The sequence below is a fragment of the Camelus dromedarius genome, chromosome 27, assembly GCF_036321535.1.
Source record: "Camelus dromedarius isolate mCamDro1 chromosome 27, mCamDro1.pat, whole genome shotgun sequence".
NCBI classification, from domain to species: Eukaryota; Metazoa; Chordata; class Mammalia; order Artiodactyla; family Camelidae; genus Camelus; species Camelus dromedarius.
In genome coordinates, this window is record NC_087462.1 from 18,308,781 (window position 1) to 18,330,374 (window position 21,594).

The 21,594-nt window shown below is 43.2% G+C and overlaps 1 protein-coding gene across 1 annotated transcript in view; it reads left to right on the forward strand.

Moving 5' to 3' along the window:
- Positions 1-21,594, forward strand: part of DOCK2 (dedicator of cytokinesis 2) — a 371,400-nt gene that overhangs the window by 112,354 nt on the left and 237,452 nt on the right. Inside the window, exon 26 of the mRNA XM_010980444.3 lies at positions 21,181-21,329. Coding sequence (XP_010978746.3) covers positions 21,181-21,329 — 149 coding nt within the window. The remainder of the gene's footprint in view (positions 1-21,180; positions 21,330-21,594) is intronic.

Sequence of the window (21,594 nt, forward strand, 5' to 3'; positions counted from 1 at the left end):
AGAGAGCTAACCAGTTTTCTTTCTGGGTCACATAAGATGTAGGCGCACCTTGCCACGGTGAGCATTATTTTTTTCTCAGACACGGCACACTGTAATCTCATTTAGGGAAGGCATATTCCCCTACTAATGGGACTTTGGCCTCGATATTTCTGGATCCACTGACCCTGCCATTATTGTGCTAAGAGGCATTTTGGCTCCCCCCACCCCCCAGCTTGGGCCCATGTTGTCCTGACAGTTGCTACTCCCCTGGCTGTGGCTGCTGCTGTTACCCAAGAAGGACAACGTGAGCTGTGATTTGACTTCTACATTTTAAGCAGCCCTAACCCCCACCCCGCAAATAATGAAAGTGTGTTTTTGTTTTTTTGCTTTTAAATGTGTGTTGGATCATTCTCACACGCCTCCCCCTAGTGAATCTTCCCACAGATGGGAAAGTTGTAAACTCCTCCTCCCACGATAATGAGATAAAGTAATTTGGCGCCCAGTGTAGGACCTCTGGGCAGCTTCTGGCCACGTGGAGCTTCTTCCCCGTTCACATGTGGCTTGTCCTAAGTCAGGCAAATGCAGTGAGAAGCCACATATTCTGGATCTGGGAGGCCCTCCTCTTTCTGATGCTTCTCTGAGATTTTCCTCCTATTTGTACAGCACAACCGTGTTGAGTTCAAGTAAAGAGTCTTCTAAATAACTGGCACTGAGTAGGTGCTCAATAAGTGTTTAAGGGGTGAAGGAAGGTAACGTAGTCTGTTGGAGGAAACACTGTACGAGGAGTTGGAAGATCTAAACTCCAATCCAGGAAAGCTACTAATAAGCTGTGTGACCTTGGACAAACCACTTAACCTCTCTGGGCTCATGATTTCTGATGTGCATCGTCAGAGAGTTCGATCTCTAAGATCCTGTCTGTCTCTGAGAGTCGGCCAGTCTGTGTTGCTAGAACAGCATAGAAAAAGAGGCAGCAACTTCGAGTATGATTAACACTGCTTGAAAAACATATAGTCATCCTGGGGTTTTGAGGGCACTAGTGTCAGCTTGACATGAAAGACAGGAAGGACTCCTGTGTTCAGACGCATCCTGGGCCGTGTATTGTCCATACGGGCCGTGGTAAGCCCATGGTGTATCACGGAGCAGTTTGTCCGAACTGGCTCTGTATTTCCTGGCAGGGGGGTTGGGAGACCTGGATTTCTGAGCCCTTGGAGAGAGAGGGCAGCCGTTAGAACAATGGAGTTGCTCTGTTGGAGTTTTCTCTCCATGCAAATATTTCTATGGATATAAAACAATGGCTTTTCATCAGGCTTGCCCCTGGCCGTGTTCCAGATTTGCCAGAACCTGCGTGTGCCACGAGTTGCTTTGTTTGCTTTGGTTTGGTTTATGGGGATTCTGGGCTTCCCTCTGGTTGCAGCCACGGGTTTAAAAAATCAATTAGAGCCCGGGCAGCAAGAGGTTCACTGCAGCTCTCTGCTGTCTGTTTGAGGCCTGTGTCGAGAAATCAAGCAGGTCCCAGTTACCTCTCAGGAAAATTTGTGGTGTTTCAGAGGCCTACCGTGAGGTGCAAATCTTGATAGGCGGTGGGACCAGTCTGCCAACAGAAAAATGGCCTGTACTGTGGTTCAGCAGGAAAAGGAGACAATAACTCTATGAGCGTAAGATGTATCGTTCCCTCTTCCCAGTTCATCAGGAGATCTGGGACTCATTCGTCAAGAGACAGACCCTGGGATTTGTGGAGGGGAGCCTGAGTGATGGCTTTCTTGCTCTTGTTCCAGAGAGAGGGAGCAACTCTGGCGTCCAGGCGCCTTCCTTGCGACCAGGCTTCTTTTACTCCCCAAGCCTATATCTGATCAGCTCCTCCACTGTGTCTGTCTCCTGGCTGGCCCTGGGGAAGAGGGACAACCTCAGAATGCTCTGCTGTGTGGCTGCAGCTCTCCACACCCTTTCTTTCCACGCCTGAGGGTCAGGAATGAGGGGCCCAGAGAGAGGAGGAGTATTGCCCTGCAGCAGATTCAGGTCATTTGACCATGAGTCCGGGCTCCAGGGCTCAGCTGTATTCCAGCTTTGCTCTGCCTGCTCTTGCCTCAAGGAGTTCACCCACTCCTGTGGCTCAGTGTCATCTGGGTGCTTAAACACACCCCCAGCCTTAATCTTTGGTCCAAGTTTTTGCTGTCACCTCAAGACCTGTCTCTTTAACTGCTTCTCTGACATCCAAATCCCATACGGGATAGATGGGGCCACCTTTTTAACAAAGAGAGGCAATGTTTAGAACAGGTTTTCTAATTCAATAAATGTTTATTGATCCTCTGCTATAAACAAAACACCGAGTAGCCGTTTAGAAAATACAAAGTTGGCAAAAATCTGGTGACGTTCTCAAGGAGCTTGCCTGCATTTGCAAAATGAGGCACTCCTTATTAAAATGCAGGATGAATATTCTACAGCAGAGATGTAAGCCAAGAGCCATGGGAGTTCAGAGGCGAGAGCTAGGTGATGTTTAAGTCTTTTTTCTTGTTGTTTGTAATATCTAAAAAATTACTTTTTAAAAAGCACAAACATGAGAGCACTTTGGAACTGTGACTTTTTAGCCTTTCTCAGTTTATTAAACTAGATTTTGGTAATCTCTGATTTTTTTTTTCATGATTTGATTTTGGCCCCCAAAGTATAAAGAAGGCTTCTTGGATGATCCCCTCATCAAAGACTTACTGAGATCAGGAGAGATACTGTGAGGTTTCATAATCTCTGAGCTGTATCCATCAGTGACTTTGGAAAAGTCACATCACTTCTTTGGTTCTCAGTTTCTTTATCTGTAAAATGGGGACAATAACAGGATTGATGTGAATATTAAATGACATAATACTTAGCACAGTTCCTGGATGGTAGACAGTTTCCATAAATGGTAGCTTAAACTTAATAAAAGGACAATTATTATTTTTATAAATTATTCATTTATAATTATTATATTCATTTTTGTTATTGTCAGTTCAGAATTGGAGCCCAAGTAGAGCACTGAAAATAAAATCTTGCTTAAATTGATTTTTACAGAATTTCAAGACAGGAAAAAAAACTATGAGAATGAAGATTAACATACCTACAACTGTAATTATGATAATAGTTACTTTGTATAATTTCATATGGAAACCTTGTAAAGTAGATTATTGTCATTCTTTTAAAGATGGAGAAACTTGCTTAACTATGCCAGCTCTTGCTAATGAGCAAGCTTACAGTTACTTTAGCTCGATTTTAACTACTGATCTGTTTCCGCCCCCCCCCCCCCAGTCTACTTTCAATACAGCTGGTATTTTGAATCAGCACCTTTTTTACTCCCTTGACATACACTGCTACTTGACTTAAGCAAATGATTAGGTGATGGTTTGTAAGGCCAATTTAAAGGCAGTGCTTTGCCCACTGACTTCCAAGCTGAGGGATGTGCGCAGGTATATATTCCAGAGAGTCAGCTTCTGTTGTGCTTGAATTGCAGTCGATTTTATCGATTTTTTTTTTTTCCTGCACAACAACTTCAAAAGGCTCTTTTGCCCCAAAAGTAGCTGATCTTTTCAAATCTTTGCTATTCCTTCCTGGTAAGACTTTCAGATAATAGGGTAAATGCAATTAGCAACCACGTATTTTAGATGATGGGGAGATACTCTAGAACGTGTTTAAAGGCTTCACAAAACACAGATGCCTGGAGGTGAGCGACTCCTTGGAGAGATTGCCTAATCCAGCCTCCTCATTTTACAGCTGAGGAAACTGGTCCAAAGAATGGACATGACCTGCCCAAGGTCATACCACAGGTTAGTCACAGTGATGGGAAGCCAGAGATCCCGATTTTGGTGGGGTTTTTTTACTGTGTTTCTCAAGCACCATGTCATGAAGGATAATTTTAGGTATGCCTAGCTGAAGTGCTGTATCACAGAAGCAGAAAACCATTCATTCTTTCTCAGCTCTTTTTCAGTCTTTCTGATTATGTCAAGGATGGTATACCTCTGCTGTTTGCCTTTAATCTTTCTCTTCTAATCTCCTTTGATAGCAAAGAGGGAGCAGACCTCAGGTTTAAGGATCTCTTAGGATTTAATAAAAGTGATTTGTTTTCGTAATATTGATTGTCACACTTTCCATCTATGGCAAGTGATACTGGTTTTCCATTTGAAGAAGCAAAATTTTTCTTTTAAAATAAATGTGAGCAGACTAGAAGGAATCTACTTTATGAAAAAATAATAAATAAACAATAGTGGAGGCTGTAAGTTATGAGGAGTACATGGTAGGTTTCACATTGTCAAAAATAATGGTTAACTAAAGCTTGGAAAATATTTGATTCTGCCCTTTAGAAGGCCCTAAGCCTTTTTGAGGATAGATGTGGCTGAATCCCAGTTTCCTTCTTATTCATGTCATGCCTTTTTTATATAACAGTCAGAAAAACAATTATTTGAAAAGGAGAACGTAGAAACTACCCATGTAGCAGAGATAAACTCACATATGTTGGTGATCTCATTATTGGTAAATTTTCTACAAGCCAAAAAGTTGGGTTGGTAGCCAATTTAGTTTCGGTGTGTATGTATTTTTGTGTACATTTAAAATTATAAACTATATACTGTTGCATTTATTGAGAACAGAAACTGGCTTTATTTTTCAGGGACTGATGCTCTATTTTAAGAGTCTATTTTAGACCTCATTCCTGTCTTGTTTTCCCCTTCTAAAAAGTTCTTTAATTTCTGATTATCTTGCTGTTCAATGAGAGGATATGAATGAAAGAAAAACGTGGCAAAAGGCGATTTATCAAACATGTCCTCACTATTATCGCATCTTAAAGGTTAGAATATATGGGATGAACAGAATAGGAATATTAAAGTTATTCATCAGTGCAGGTTTCTTTTATCCTATAATTTACCTCTATGAAGTGAACAGATGGAAAGAAAGATGGGCTAGGTTACACTATGTGGATGATTTCCCCATTATCTTTAACAGCCAATCTTCCAGTATTGCCTAATTTTTTTTCCTGTTCCCTGAAGCAAAAGTTCCTGTTTCTATAATTTAGAACCCCGGAGATGTGGGGGTTCTGAAGGCCAGTTACTGCTAGCCTGACATGAGCTAGCTTTTCAAAAATATCACACAGAACTTATTCATGTCTCCTTCTCCGGTGGGCCTCCTCCTACTGGCCCTTGTGTGCTTTTTGTGGAACGTTCCATCAGCAGAAAATTTATTCTCGTTTAGAGGAATCTGGGGGGAAAAAAAAAGGAAGGTGGAGTCAACTTCTGGTGACTTACGGTCAGTTAAGAGTCAGATGTTTGAGAAATGGGCTTCTGAATCAGCAGAGATTTTACAAAGTGACTGGTGGGACTGCATACAGATAGGTGGAGTACTGAGATGCCAAGAAATGATGCTGCTTCTGTTAGGGGTAATAAAAAGGCTGCATTGCTAAATGCAGGGCTAGGAAGGTTAATGATGATACATTCTTTTTTAGTATCCAAGATTAACATGATAACTTGCATATTAAAGTTAATTCAGACACACTGCTAATGGAGGAGGCATACAAAATTAATTTCTACGGCACCTCATAAATTATGATCACTCACTCTTCCCTGCCTGATGCTCTTTGTCTTGGCAAGAGCTGCATGCATACTTAGAGTGCGTGCACTTCGGTTCATAGCGGGGCATCGTAGGCCCCCGAGGAATCTGGAGAGCTCGGGGTGTGTTCCCTTCAGTTCTTAATCACTGCCAGTCTTCTGCTGGGTGTTCCCCTGCTGGGCTGTGTGCACTTCATCACCAGCCAGGTTGTTACTTGGCAGGGATTTGGGTTTTAATAGTTAATGAGACAATGGAACTGAGCTGAGATGAGAAGAGGGTGGAAGGTGGGGGAAAGGATGGGAAGAGGAAGGAAGAGCTGCTCTCTCTTCATGCAAGAGATTCTTGAGGTAGAGCTGGGGACAGCATCTCTGGATCCCTACAGAGGACCAGGGCTCAGCTAACACATGAACTCATACCCAATCCTTAAGGGCATAGGCTCTTGAGTTTGAATGCCCGAGTGTGAGACCGGGCACAGTATTTCAGGCAATTTGCTTAACTTCCTCAAGCCTCACTGTGTACACCTGTCAAACAGGGAAAATACTGATGCCTACCTGGTAGCAATGTATATTTTAAATTTTGGTACAGTTTATGTACAGTGAAATGTACAAACCTGAAGTGTACAGCTCAGTGAATTTTTTTTTACATCCATGGACACCCACACAACCACCACCCATGTCAAATTATAGCGTAATTCCATTACCCAGAAGGTTACCTGTGAATATTTTTAAAAATTAAATAATATTAGCTTATATTTCCATGTTGCTTATGGGCCAGGTGCGCTGGTCTAAGTGTTTTACATACTCTTAGTTAATTCTCACAGCCTTGTGAAGGGAGGCGCTCTTATTATCTCCACTTTACTGAAAAAGACACAAAGATTTCGGGGGAAGGTATAGCTGAGTGGTAGAGTGCACCCCTAGCATGCACAAGGTCTTGGGTTCAATCCCCAGTGCCTCCATCAAAATAAATAAATACCTAATTACCTCCCCCAAAACAAAAAAGCAAACAAAAGAAAAAATTTTTTAAAATAGACACAAAGATTTAGAGATATCGTGACTTGCCCAAGGTCACACAAACAGTAACTGAGATTCCTGCCCTTAATATCCACACTCTGTTCCTCCTTATCACTGGCCTGGTACATATTAGGCACATCAGCAGAGTGAGAACAAAGCCTCCCTAACGGCTGACAGCTCTCTCCATTCCTCCTCTTCACAGTCCAGTTCATCCCTTTGCGTTGTCTTGGGCTCGAGCAAGAGAGTCCTTGAGGGGAAGCTGTTCCATCCCATTGTCAGCAGTCAGGTGCATTGTAAGTGCTCTAGAAATAGTCCTTGACTGTTGTTCCCTGCACACCCTGCTCTCTGGTTCCTACTTGACTGGCACTGCTTGGTAAAGTGACAGTGTTGATCACCTGGGCATTCACACTGCGTACCCCTCTTTGGGTTCTGTTTAAACTCTGTCTTTGGGATGAGCTAAAAATTTCAAGTGCAAACCCTCACGTTTCCAAGCGCCTCTAATCTCCCTTATCCCAGCTTCCTGTAACCATGTCTTCCCCGGTCAGTCCCCATTCAGACCCCAGCTGCTTTTCCTTCGCCTCTTCCTTGTCTTCTGTATTTTCTTTCCCCTCCTTTTCCTTCTCTTTCTTTTCATTTCATTATGATCTTCATGATTATCACCAAATGCACTTTAATAAGCTGCTCTCTGCTAAATGCACTGTAATTACTTATTATACATTCCTTACGGGCGGTGGCCACGTTCAGTGAATCATTCATATAGTTGAATTGATGCTTGCCCATTTATATGAGATCATTTGCAGACCTCTGCGCCTTTGACATCTTCATTTGAATGCCTTACAGGTACTCAGACTCAACATTTCCAAAATCGGATTCATTCTATTCATGAAAACCTTCTCCCCTTCCATTATTTTTCTGCCAGTAATTTGAAGCTAGACCTCAAATCTTCTTAGGCCTCATTTTTCACTTTCAATCAATCACTAAGGCCTTGGAATCTTTCCCATAGATGCCTTGAGTCTGGTCACTTCTCTCTCTCTTTACCATTTATGTCCTGGTCCTGTACACCCCTGTGCTATATACGATGCTTGACATTTGCACTCCATAAATGTTACATGTTCACATGAGAAATAACTGAAGGACAGGTAAGGACAAGCATCTGGTCACGAGCCCGCCTCCTTTTATTGTTTCCATGTTTTATGTGCACGCACAACACAGTCAAACGAGTCAAATGAGTCAGAACCATTAGCTTCTGTCACTTCTTTTAGAGCTAAAATTCCACAATTTGATGTTAAAAGCAGCTAATGACGACTAAACTTAATGTAGGACATTCACATTAAAATTCAAAATATGAAAAATCTCCTAAAGTGCCAGAAAAAGCTGTATTTCAAGGAATTGGTTCTCTTCTACCCCAGGGCTCCACGTACTCTCGACCTTGGGTGGTTTCCTTCATTGCCCTGACAGTTTATCGCAGAAGTGAGCAGCTACATTTTGTGGGTAACTGGAGCCCTTATGTTACCTTTTACGTTGGCATGTCATCTCCTTTTTGTACTAAGGTAGCACAGGAAGAAATAAGTGTAACTAAAAATAAATACATCAACATGTCATGCCTAAAATAAAATATTAATGCCAGTTTCATAGGAGTACAACCTAAGATTCATCGGCTGGGACTGAACATAATTGAAAACGCAGTGTGTTTGATTGTATGTATTTTTCATACTGTTCCCATCAATTGACTGGTTCTTTTCTTTGTTACGGCTGGACTACCCCTGCCCCACGGGTAAAGGACCATATATTGTCCTTCCTTTGCACACTGACATTTATTCTCTTTACTTTCTCCCTCTCACCCTTTCCCGGTTTCGTCTTCATGGGCTTCAGAATCCAAACAGGGTCTCTTTGATCTTCTCATTCAAATATTGGGCCTGAGCATGTTTCGTTTCTTCAATCACTCTTTTGCTCTGGGCCTTCCAGGGGAGGGCTCGCATTGGCTCTGCTGCATGGATGGAGACACGAAGCAGGCAAGAGCCCCTGCCCCGCAAGGCTGTCTCTCTCCTCCGCCTCCTTCGCTGAGTGTTTTTAGAAAAGAAAACCAGACCAGAAGGAGAAATTCTTTACATTCCTATTTTCCTTTGGGCAGGTACATGGTGGGAGGGTGGCAGTGAATTTTTTTCCCCTTCCTCTTTGAAGTTTGCTTCCAGTTCTTCAGCTGGTTTGAAAGATATTTCACTTGTCTGTTTTCCCTTTGTAAGAAGCAACTCTAGATTTTAAACATGTGGGGCTGTGAATGAGAGGGACCCCAGCTTCCTCTCCTTTGGAGCCATTATGGGAAAGGTGAGGGAAGGAGAGAATCAGATGATGATTGGAAACAATTGCACAACCATTCCATTTTGCTAATAGTTGAATCCAGGAGAATTTTCTCATTTAATTCTCTGAAATGAAGGGCCCCTCTGTTAGCCTTAAAATGCAAACAAGAGGCTTTTAATGTGCACTTTTCTCAGAAATGGAATGCTGGCTGCTCATATTGATCCAAAACATTGCTTTTGGTTTTTGTTCTTTTTGGTATTTGTAAGGTTTGTGATGACAGTGATACAGGATTGTTCATGGGCAGCTTGAGGATTGCCGGTAAGTGGCATCATTATTCTAAGTTGCAAAAAGAAATGTAAAAGAATGCTCGGAGAAAGCTTGCCTGAGTCCTCTTTGAGTCCATCCACTTAAAAAAGGGAGCATGAGAATCTGAGGCGTATATCCCAATCATTTCAATTTATTCCCTCCTCTTGGAACTCAATTCCCTAAGTTTGGTATTTCAGACGAAAGCGCACTTTGTTTGAATGAGGCAGATAATAGCTTCAAGTCCATTTCGTGCTAGTAAGTCTGGACCAGGTCTGTGTCAGCTACTGAAGTTTCAGTATGCTCTGCTTTGGTCTCAGGAACTTCTTAAGTGCAGCATCAGATCCCTATGCCACAACATACTTAATACAGGCGTATCCCATTTCATCGTGCCTCATTTATTGCATTTCACGGATAGTACCTTTTTTTTTTAAACAAATTAGAAGTTTGTGGCAACCCTGTGTTGACAGATGGTAGCATTTTTTTTTTTAGCAATAAAGCATTTTAAAATTATGGTATGTGTTTTTTTCTTAGATGTAATGCTATTGTGCACTTAATAGATTATAGGATAGTGTAAACATAACTTCTGTGTGCAGTGGGAAACCAAAAAACTCATGTGACTTGTTTTATTTGTGATACTGTGCTTTTTTGTGGTGGTCTGAAACCAAACCTGCCATATCTGTGAGGTATGCCTATAACCCCAGCTGAGTTTGTATGTTCTACTTGGACCCTCTTATGGGCATTTTAATCCCCGTTTTTGGAGGAGGGGAGGTAAAATGACCTATTCAACATCGTGCAGCCTGGTGGTAGTAAGTCTGGGATTCAGACCGAAGTCTCTTGACCCTCCATGCAGAGTTCTGCCCGCTCCCCCACATCTGCCTCTGGGATAAGGCAAAGCCAAGACGGGGAAGATGTTGCAAGAACGGGCTGCTCAGGAGAAGTGGTGAAGGTGAAGAAACACATACACACTTTCCCCCTGAATGCCTTTCCTCCAGCCCCCAGCTACTGCCGTCTTCAGTGACAGTACAGGATAATGAATACTGCGATAACCCAATACTGAATAGGTTTCTGGTTCTGAGAGCTGCCCTCCAGGTAGGCAGACAGGGTTCTCTCTCTCTCTCCCTCCCTCCCTGAAATCAGCAAACACGCGTTCATTCATCTAACACTTATTAGAATCCTACTGTGTGACAGGCGTTGTGCTAGGAGCTGCAGGAGACATGACTCGGTTGAGGTGAGGTGTCTCACCCCAGGCTCTCACTGTCTCCCGAGGAACAGGGAGTGAGCGGTTGGAAGGTCACGACTGCTGTTTCCTGGCCAACTCTAATGAGATGGGTAAGCTCAACCAATTGGAGTAGAATAAATGGTTGGTTGCATTTAAAAAAATGAAAAGTGAGTGACTGAACGGCAGACTAAAGTCACTGAGCTGATGAATGTTCATGATTGTTTAATTCTATGATTCTAGAATTGTGACTTTGTTTTATTCTGCTGGTACTGTACCCTTCACTAAAACATGTAAAATAACCAAACACGAAACAAACCAGCCAGCCAGAGTCTTGAATTTTCTATTTAAGGCCAGCTCAAGGAGGCTGACAGATTCAAAGGGTGGCTGCCTCCAGTTGGCAGAATCTGGGAGTTGGGAATAACTGTCTACACTCATGAGCCTACAAGTGAAGTTGCAATAGTGCTTGTGCATGGGAGTCAGACAGTGGTCTGCGTTGAAATCTTGCCTCTGCTGGGGTCACACTAGCTAAGCTGGGCAAGCTGCTTAGAGCTCCTATTTTCTCATCTGTAAAATGGGGACAGTGCCATATGAGAACAGGTTTTGGTAAGGATTAAGTTCCCAATATTGTGCCTGGAACCCAGCAGGAGTTCCACATATGTTACATGGCTCCCACACTGCATACTCCACACCGCCACTCACTTTCCTTCTCAGTGGGTTTCTAGACAAGTGATTTCTACTCTTTATTAAAATATGTCTGCTATAATGACTCCTACTGCTGAGAAATTTGAGTATGTGACCACACATTGGCTCAGAGAGAGTAAAAGTTGAAAGGGGTCATGGTTAAGTAAAGATTGAAATTCATGGAGCCGGGGAACTGTGTGAGCCTCCAGAGGAGACGGGGGCTGGGGCGAAGGGGTTAGAGGATCTGTGCAGCGTGGTGCGGGAGAGAGGCGGTGGGTCAAGGGTGATAAGGGCTGGAGGGGTGTGGGCGGTACTGACTGTTCTAACAGGTACCCTAAGTGCTTATAAATGGATTTGAATTCCAGGTGTCACTGACTTGGAACAAAATGGGGGCAAGGGATGTTAGACCTAGCTCTTTGCAGTCAAAAAGCCTTAACTCGTTTTCTCCTCTTGCATGAATTTGAAATGGAGCTCGTTGCTTGGATGAGAAGCCTCCCTTAAAGGCTGCCCGGATTATCCAGGGTAGGGGCCAATCGGTTCAGCCCCAAGCTTTTCATTTGCTTCTCTTCCCATTAGCCAGGGTTAGGAGGTGGGTGGGACAGTCTTCTAACAGGCTGAGCCACACTCTTGTGTTGTGGCACCGTGAGTGTAATCGCTCTAAGCATTAGGGAAGAAATCAAGTTCTGGGTCATGACTCAGTTGGCCATATCTGCACCTTTATTTTCCTAAAAGCACTTTCTGTGGAGCCTGATTGTGGTTTAATGAGTGTGCTGGCAGGGAGGAGGCTGGTCCGCGGTGGCAGTGTAAGTGATCTTGGGAAGTGGGAAGGGGTAACCGGAAGTGCAAGCACCTATCAGGACACGGTGATCAGGCCCTCATAGCTTCCGGAAGGCATGATGATGGCTCATCCCCACAGCCGCTGCACACCGGCGGAGAAGTGTGGCCGGGGGTCTTTCTTGCTACTTGGGGCAGTGAAATGGTCTTTATGACTGGATCCTAATTTGATAAACCCTAAAATGACTCTATTATTCTCTCACTCAGGCGTTCAAAATGCATATGCTCACACACACATACATATAGCACATCTAAGCCATCAGCCAGACATTGATTCTGTCTCTAAACTATAACCCAAGTCTGTCCATTTTCTTTTGTGTCTCCTGCTACAAACTAATCAAGTTTTCATCTTCTCTCTCCTTTACGGTTATAGTAAGGAGACAGAGCAGTTTAGTAGATGTGAACATGGGCTCTGGGTTCGTATTCCCTAGGTTTAAATCCCAGCTCTGCCACTTACTAGCTGTGTGATCTTAGGCAAGTTACTGAGCCTCTCTGAGCTTCAGTTTCCTCATCCATAAAATAGGTACAAATGATACACTTCTTCATAGAGAGAATGCCTGGTAGAGAGTGGGGGCTCAGAAACATTAGACCCCTTTTTCTCCTCTACAAAGATCCTCCTCAGTGTTCTTCGGCCTTTTTCTCTGGTCTCATACCTACCTTCTATTAAAAATACAAAAGAAGACATGTTTATCTCCACCCAGCACTCACACTTCTTACCACTTTCCAAGTTTGTCATCTCACAGTGATGCTCCCCATTTCCTGTAACCTGGCAGGACTCGTTTCCATGGGGTTCCTCCAACATGTTAAGCAGATTTCCACCCCAGGGCCTTCCCATGCCATTTCCTCTGCTCGGAATGGTTTTCCGTGAGGTCTTTGTAGGCTGTTCTCTTCTGACCCTCGGGTCTCAGCTCAAGTTCTCCCGCTCAGAGAGGCCTTCTTAACTGTCCCACATGGAACAATCTTCCCAGGTTACCCAGTCAGTTGTCTTGCAGGCAGCAATTGGTGTTGGTTGTAGTAGCACCAACTGTCCGGACTCTGCCCACATCTCCTGCAATCTGAGATCATTTTTTGTGCACAAAGAGGACTCTCGCTCCCAACAGCCAGCCCCTGCCTTCTCCGGCTGTCCCCAGGCTGCAGGGGCCGGCTCTGCCTGGATACTGAGAGCACCCAAAGGGCCTGGGACTGCCCACCCCCACGGTCTACACACTCCAGCTGCTCTGCTCCCGTGGCCCGCACTGTCCCCAGAGCGCCTCTTCTGTGAGACTTGCCTGTGCGTGCAGCCTGCCTGGCCTCCTTCCCTTCCCCCTTTCCAGTGCTTTTTGGAACACTTCCTAATAAGTAAGTCACCTTCACTCAAACCTCATCTCAGAGTCTGCTTCTGGAGACTCCAAACTAAGACAATTATTACCTTCTTAAATTGTTTCTGATATTCCACTAGAATATAAAATCCATGTGAACACTGCCTGCTGCAGTAAGTATTCATATGTATATGTACATATATATGCTTAAGAATATGAATATATGCACAAAGACTGTCAGAGCTTACAAATTATTTTTATAATCAATGTGACTTTCCTGCACATAAGCATACTCACATCATCTTAAAAATTCCAGCCCTAGCGCATCAATCTCCGCTTCCCTCCATCACTGTGCTTCTGAATGGCAAACTCCATCTTATTGCCTTCTTCGCTGGTAGGTTTAGTGCATTACCTACCACGCTTTATGTTAAATATAAAGGATATGTGACAGAAGCAATAGCTTGGCTTGGACTTTAAGTGGGTATCTTGAATAAAGTTCTGAAAGTACATTTCTTCTTTAGGATTTACTGCCTAATTATATTTTCACTCCCCCCCATCTAAGGTGCCTGAAGAGAATTTCCGTCGTTGCTGAGTTCTGAAATCTCTAACTAGGCTGTATTTGTTGAGCTGGGGAGACATATTTTGGCCCTCGGGGGTCCGTAAAGTGGAGATGCACATCGTGGCGGTGGGCAGGCTGGAGGGGGAGTGAGTGATGATGCTGGATGTTGTAATTAGGCCTGTTTCTGGGAAGGTAAGGGCAGTGAATCATGAGTTGCCGCTTGAAGAATGCGTTGGGGAACAACGCTGGTAGAGTTGTAAAAGGCTTGTAACTTGACCTGGAATGTGAAGTTTGTGGGTAGTTATTGATTTCCCAGTGGGTGGAATTACTTTTCTTTGTGACACGCTGGCTGGAGGAGGGAGGTTGTGAGAGGAGGGAGCCTGTGAGAACAAATTGGTGTCAGACTGGCGCCGTGTATGGCGGTCCTCCTTCGTGTCTAGCTGACGGAGCCAGCTGGCCTCTGACATCCGCCAGTGCTCCCCCCACCAAACAGAAGGACAGCAGCAACGTAGACCTGGGCTTACATGGCTCAGCCTCGCCCACGGAGAATGTTAGATTTCAGTCAGGGGTCTTCCCTGCTCGCCGAAAGGCTCGGGGTCGGGGGCAGAGCGAGGCTTGACCAGCACAAGTTCCTCACTGTCCCCCAGGAGGGTCAAGCTGAGCTGAATTCGCCTTTCAGTCAATAGGAACTTGACCACAGCAGAACGAGTTTCACCTTAAAGCCTGTGAAAAATCGAACAGGCTTGAAGAGTCCATTAAGCCATGCTGGTGGCCAAGGAAGGGGCTGGCTGTGAGTGGAGAGAAATTCCAAGTGAATGCTGCCACAGGCAGGCTTAGAAACGGGGTAACCACACCGAGGGCGTGACTGAGGCCCAGACACAGACACCTTGTGTGTTTGACCTTTCTCCCCAGAGTAAGAGAGGGGCTCCCGAGTGTTCTCAAGTCTCTCCATTCTGCTGCTGAAGCCAAGAGGTACCTGGGATGGAAGATCAGCAACCATTTCCCTAGTGGGGACGTAAGGTGCTGTCTCTTCTTCATGTTTCATGAGTGATTCTTTTGACCCTCTCCCTCCACCTCAGCTTCGGGGAAGAGAGGCAGTCGCTTCTTTGTATGGGCGTTGCTTTGTATCCAGAGGCCTCTGCAGACCCTCCCTCAGTTCCGGGATGAGGTGTGTGCAGATTGATGTAGGGCTGGTACTGAACTGGTACCTCTTAAAAAACCATGAAGGATGATGAAAGACGATTTGAATTTGGAATGTGGGGTAGTTGCACCACTAGTCCTCAGCTTTGGGCCTCAGCTTTATTTCTGGGATGACCACAAGAATCTCACTGGTTGTCCTGTTACATAGACAATGGCCACATCGTGTGAAAAATGGTGAGATGGAATTCTAGTCTGGGTGCTACAGGAGCATGGAACAGGATCACCCAAGTCAGAGTTGGGGTGTCAGGAATGTTGTCTTAGGGGATTTGGCATCTAAGGTAAGACCCAGAAGGCATAGAGCAGTTAGTCTCGTGAAGATGGGTGGGATAAGTACATTATAGGCAAAGAAGATAATGTGCGAGAACTTAGAAGCAAGAGAAAGAGAGGCCATGGTGAGGGATGTGGGAGGTGGAGGGTAGAGAAGTAAGGAAGGGTCTGCCCACAAAGGGACTTCAGCTGTGCCAAAGCATTTATAGTCTTTTTTTTTATAAATGAAGTATAGTCAGTTTACAGTGTTGTGTCAATGTCTGGTGTACAACACGATGTTTCAATGTGTGTGTATACATATATACACACACATACATATATATATGTATACACACACATAAATATATTCATTTTCATATTCTTTTTCATTATAGGTTACTACAAGATATTGAATATAGTTCCCTGTGCTATACAGAAGAAATTTGTTTATCTATTTTATGTATAGTAGTTAGTATCTGCAAATCTCTAACTCCCAATTTATCCCTTCCCACACCCTTCAGTATTCCATTGTCTAACTATACTATGGCTTCTTTATCCAGTCATCTGTCTATGGACGTTTAGGTTGTTTCCATGTCTTGACTATTGTATATGATGCTGCTATGAACACTGAGGTGCAGGTATCTTTTTGAATTAGAGTTCCCTCTGGATATATGCCCAGGAGTGAGTAAGTCTGTTCTTAGTTTTTTGAGAAATCTCCGTACTGCTTTCCATAGTGGCTGCACCGAACTGCATCCCCACCAACAGCGTGGGAGGGTTCCCTGTTCTCCACATCCTCTCCAGCATTTATCATTTGTGGACCAAAGCAGTTATAAAAATCGCCCTGAGGGCCATAGGAAACACTTCGAGGAGGGGAGTCCCGGGGTCAGGTTTGAGTTTTGGGAAATTCCCGCTGCTGAGACTGGAAGTGGAAGATGGATCCATTTGGGAGACTTGGAACAGGGGATGCAGGACGTTGGCTCAGGGGTAGGATGGATTTGATTTCCTGATGGAGCGGACACTGGGGATAAAGAGAGGAAGAAGTCAAGTCTGAGTGAGTGACTGTGACTGGGGATGTCTTCGTTCAGAGTGAGCACAGGAGAAGGCGCAGACCCGTGGGGAAGAAGGCAAGTTCCAACGTGGTTCTTAAGAGGGTTTTCCTCTGAGGCTGTGGTTGTGGCTGCGATCACAGGTGTATCTGTGGCCTGATGTGCCTCAAGAGGGTTTTCCAAAGCGGACAAGTAGGGGGCTGATACTGGGGAGAAGGAGATGAAGACAAGGACCATCTTATTGGAAGTGTCCCTGAGTCATGAAACTCTTGCAAAAATGATCACACTTCAAGAGAGCTATGAATTCAGGCAGTAGTACTTCCTTCCGTAGGACGAAACTTTCTCTGAGAAGGAAGAATCCAGAGCTCAGAAACACTGCATTTTCCTCTCTGCAATCACTTTGACAAAAAAGAAAAACAACAGAAATACCTCCTCTCTGTGAAAATACAGAGTTGAGTCGCTCTGCGGGTTCCTAAGTGCTTGGTCTGAATTATAATTTGGACTTGTTGCCTGATGGCAGATCTCCCAGCCTTTGGCGAGCTCAGTTTCCCGGGCTGGGTTTGCAGGTCTCTGATGTTCATTGCCTCTACCTATAAGGATTGATTTAAGGCTCTGCAATATTTATCTTTTAAACCATTTGTGTTTGTTTGCTTGACAATCAAGCCGCCATTTAGAAATGCTGCTTCCTGAAGCTTTACAGACTAATGTAATTTCACAATTCCAATTACAAATGAGAAAAATTATCTCATCCCCAAACAGAAGAGCCAGCCGTTTCTGAGAAACCATGGTTAACGAGAAGACAAAATACTTTCTGAAAAACAGGCCACGTTATTAATGGCTTCCTCAGCTCAAATCTTGCTGACTCTCAGCACCAAGAATCTTCGTCTTGTGGGGATGTTGGTTTTGATCATCTGTAAAGTAGGTGATTTTCAGATTGATAAACCACTGCTTCTGCTGTGTCCCGGTCTGCCGCTCCCACAACCTCAGTGGTTTGTAAACCAATGCAAAGGTGTCCACTTACCAATAGATCCATCCCCCTGCCACTTCCTCTGAACCTGTATTTTATGAAATCACGGAACTTTAGGTGGGGACTTCATAGTCATTCCGTTTAACCCTTCATCTGATACTTTGAATACCTCCTCCTCATCCTTGCCCAAATATTTACTGCTTAAATATTTCTAAGGACGCAGAGCTCACTACCAGACCTTTCCACGAGAATCTACTAATTTTGCTCAACTTTAAGAAGAATGTAAAGACTGGTGACTTCTCAAGGACGTCTTCATTAACATCTAAAATCTCCCAACTGGTCTTTTCCACTTGGGTTCATATCTTTGTAATGGTACCTAACTGAGGTATCTCAACTAGAATATCAACAGAATGAACTTTTAAGGAAAAAAACCTGACCTTTGCTATCCTGCAGCTCTATTTTATGGCCACTACTAGGCTGCCGCTCCTAGGAGGTAAAGACGCTAGATTTTTTTTCTTGTCTGCTTAAGTCAGCCTCTTATCTCTGTTGGCTCTATTGCTGTGATGGCTTACGGACAGGTAAGCCCTGGCCATTCCCTCCCATCCCAGAATAGTGACTGGCACTTAGGGAGCCTTCAAAAAATGTAGCCTGACTGCCTAAATGAATGGATGAGTTAATTAACTGCCACAGTGGATGAACCCTTTGTCTTGCCTTTACAGACCTCCTCTCTACAGGTCCTAGTGATCCCATTTGCGGATGGAGAGAGTTTAAAATGATTTTTAATCTGGGATCACAAAAGGCTGATATTTTAGGATTGAAAACATTGTCTTATGCCTTAAACTCAAGACCATCTTCCTGCAAGGTCTAATCAAATCTTTAGCTTCAACAGAAGACAAGAATGTTATATCAGAGGCTAGAAGTCTAGGGGGTGGAGCCCAGCACTTTATTCTCATTTGTTAGCACCTGGACTATTGCAGTAGCATAGTCACTGATCTCTGCCCTTTGGACTTTTCCTCCCCCAGCTACCCAGTATGCTACAATGACACAAATCTCCTTATAACACAGCTTTTGGTGACTCCTTTTACCCAGAGAACTATGGAGGAATAAGATTTTTGTTGTGTTTTAAATTTACTTTATTAAAAATCTCTTTTTACTTTACTAGCAAAATTAACTTTTCAAAGAGAAAGCCTTTATAATCTTTAACCTAACTTACTAAGAGAATGCACAATTCTTACCTTCTGGTTGGGTCTAATTATAATGACATCAGTGAAGGTAGAATTAAGAAGTTAAATTTCATGAAGTCGGTGAGGCCATTCATCTCTCAATGACAGAGTTCACAACTTCAAATGAAGTCACCTAATTTTTCTACAACAGGCATTCTTTACACATACAATTTTCTCTAACAAATGAAAGGTTTCAAAGTTACAAGTTAACATGTCTTAGAAGATAACTTTTAAAACAAACTTCTGAATGAACATTGAAGCAGATTTCTTTCCTCCTTTTAGCCAATAGATATGGGATAAAAATTAAACTTGATGGTGACAAGAGATGGACTAAATATAGATTTAACTGAAATGTTACGATAATTGGTATGTAAATATTATCCAGTCTTTTTTCTTATCTCTTTAAACAAAGAATAAGGGCTAACTCAGTACCTTGTAATGCTCAGAAGTCCTTAGGCCAACCTCATGAGTCCAAATAAAGTACCATTAGCTTGTGGCCTATGATTTGATCTATAATGTTAACCAAAGATGAATCGAAATTTCTATAATTTGCCTGTAATTTGGTGTTTCCATAGAACCGTAACCTGACATCTCCCACTACATTTAAAGAATTTTCCTTTTCAGTGTTATCTCCCATTATTCTACTTCCAAGAGACGATTCTATTTACCCAGGTCCGTATACTCTAAATCACTCTCTCTCCCTGCTCTCTAAATCCCCACTCTCCCTATGGTGTTATTATTTTCTCATCAGTGACCATCTCAAATAACAGCTCTTCTATTCATTCCACCAAGATTTACTGAGTTGCTATCAGGATCCATGGACTGTGAGATTTAGGCTGGCTGTCTCATGAAGTTTACACTTGGGTTGGATGAATGGACATGAATTAATTACACTAATTAGAATTTAATTACAAACTGACATTGGTGCTCCGAGAGAAGGGTCACAATTCTGTCAGAGCCTCTAAAGTCTTCCATGAATCTTCCAACCATAAGTCATTTCTCCCTTCTGAAGCCGTCATGGCATTTTGTGACTCTACCAGTTGTGATTCTCTGGTTGTGAGCAACAGAAACCTATTCTGGTAAATTTAAGTAAAAATAAATGTATTTGGAAGATAGGGAGTAGTTCAAGAATCAGAGGAAAGGCTGGGGAACTGGGCTTCAGGGAGACTCAGCATAGACCTGGGCGAGGAGGCAGCAGCCACCCATGGGGAGCCTGCACAGGGCACGTCTGGGCAGGCCGATTAGCTCTGCGGTCAGACTGGACCCACCACTTACTGGCTGTGTACACTTGGTCGTGTCCCTCTGTCTCCTCATCAGCAAAATGGGAGAATAACAGTGTCTACCTCTTAGAGAGTCATTGGCAAGATTGGCTGAGGTAATTCATGCAAGACACTTGAAACAGTGCCTGGCACCTTGTAAGCACTCAATATGTTAGCAATGTCTGCAATTACTGTTATTAAAATTCCCTCAAGGTTCAGATCTAGAGATTATCCTAATTAGGGTCAGTACCCAGCCCTTGTCCAGAGGAGGGCAGAGAGCCTTATGACAGTGTCCCTAGGATCACGTCCCATAGCAGGGTGGCTCCCCAGGGTGCTGTGCCAGAAGAAGGTGTAGCTGGTGGGCTGGCAGAACGAGAGATGGTACCTGCTTCTCCCCCGTTATCTTATTCTGTCTCTGCCATTGCCATTAATTTTGTTGCTGATCACCTGTCAGATATTAAGTGTCTCGTGGGTGAGAACCATATATTGTCTCTGTACCTCTAGAAAAACAGTGGCTTCCACATCAAAGATGTTCAACACATATTTGTTGTACTCAATTAAGATGAAATTGGTATATATGATTTATATCTCAGCTCTAGAAGCACTAGATGGAGATGGCTTGAAATTTTGGGTGGGTTTTTTTTTTTTGATCCTTCAACGTTTGCGATTTTAAGAGAAATACAGAAACAAAGCTGTGTAAGACTTCAGAACTTTCCAGGTATTTCCTGAGACAGCAATACCAAGAGAGTTAACTGATTTGCAAAGGTTTTAATTTATTTAAAATGAAAGCCGTGGTGCACAAGGATGCAACTGGAAAGTTGCTCATTTCTGTACTGTTTATGCTAGTGGAAAATGTCTGTAGATAGGAGTATGACTAAATGAACAAATATGTCCATAATAGAGAATACTATAAAACAGCTACAAATAATTATGCTGATCCCTATATGTAATAAGATAAAAAGGGCTCCAAAAAATATTGGCAATTGAAAAAAAAATTAAGGTACAGAACAATATATGCAGTACAGTCCCCTTTTATAAAAAGGCAAAAACCAAAATGACACTATGTTGTTTATACTGATACATACATATGTAAAACATATAAGAAAATCTTGAAGGATTATCATCACAGTGTGATGTTTTACTTAAATGAAAAGCCAAATCAAAATGATACTACATGTTTTACACGGATATATATACACACACACACGTATATACACATATACACACATATATACATATGTACATTTTTATATGTATATACACATACATATGTATAGAATAAAATAACCGTTTGTATCTAGGGAGTGGGAGTTGGGGGAAGGACCAGAAGTGTAAACGATGATATTCTAAGGAAGTCTTAACCTAATTCTTAATATTTACATTTTTTACAAGAAGAATATATTCATGAATAATTTATTTAATGAAACATTATTTAAAAAAGAAAAACTGAAAAGTGAGAATGCTCAGATGCCTCTGAACTGCCCTCCTTCCAGAATGCCGGGACATTCTGCTTCCTGTCATCACCAAGGAACTGAAGGAGCTGCTGGAGCAGAAGGATGAGATGCAACATCAGGTCCAGGAGAAGAAGTACTGTGTCGAATTACTGAACAGCATCTTGGAGGTCCTCAGCTGTCAGGATGAGGTGAGTCCTCACGATGATGTAGATGTCCTGGACTCAGACTAGGGCTGAGTTGATGAAGTTCTAAAATATTGATGCTGATGAATAGCAGTTGAAGTCTAAAGATAAAAGGCAATGGCTTCCTCAGCGGGTCAGCTTTTCCAGGAACAAACCCCCCTGGCTGTGAAAGATGGTTTCAGGATTGGAGTTAAGCATGTAGCATTTTGTCACCATATTTCTTGTTGGACAGGCCTTCTCAGGGTTTAGGTATGGGCATATTGCAAACTTT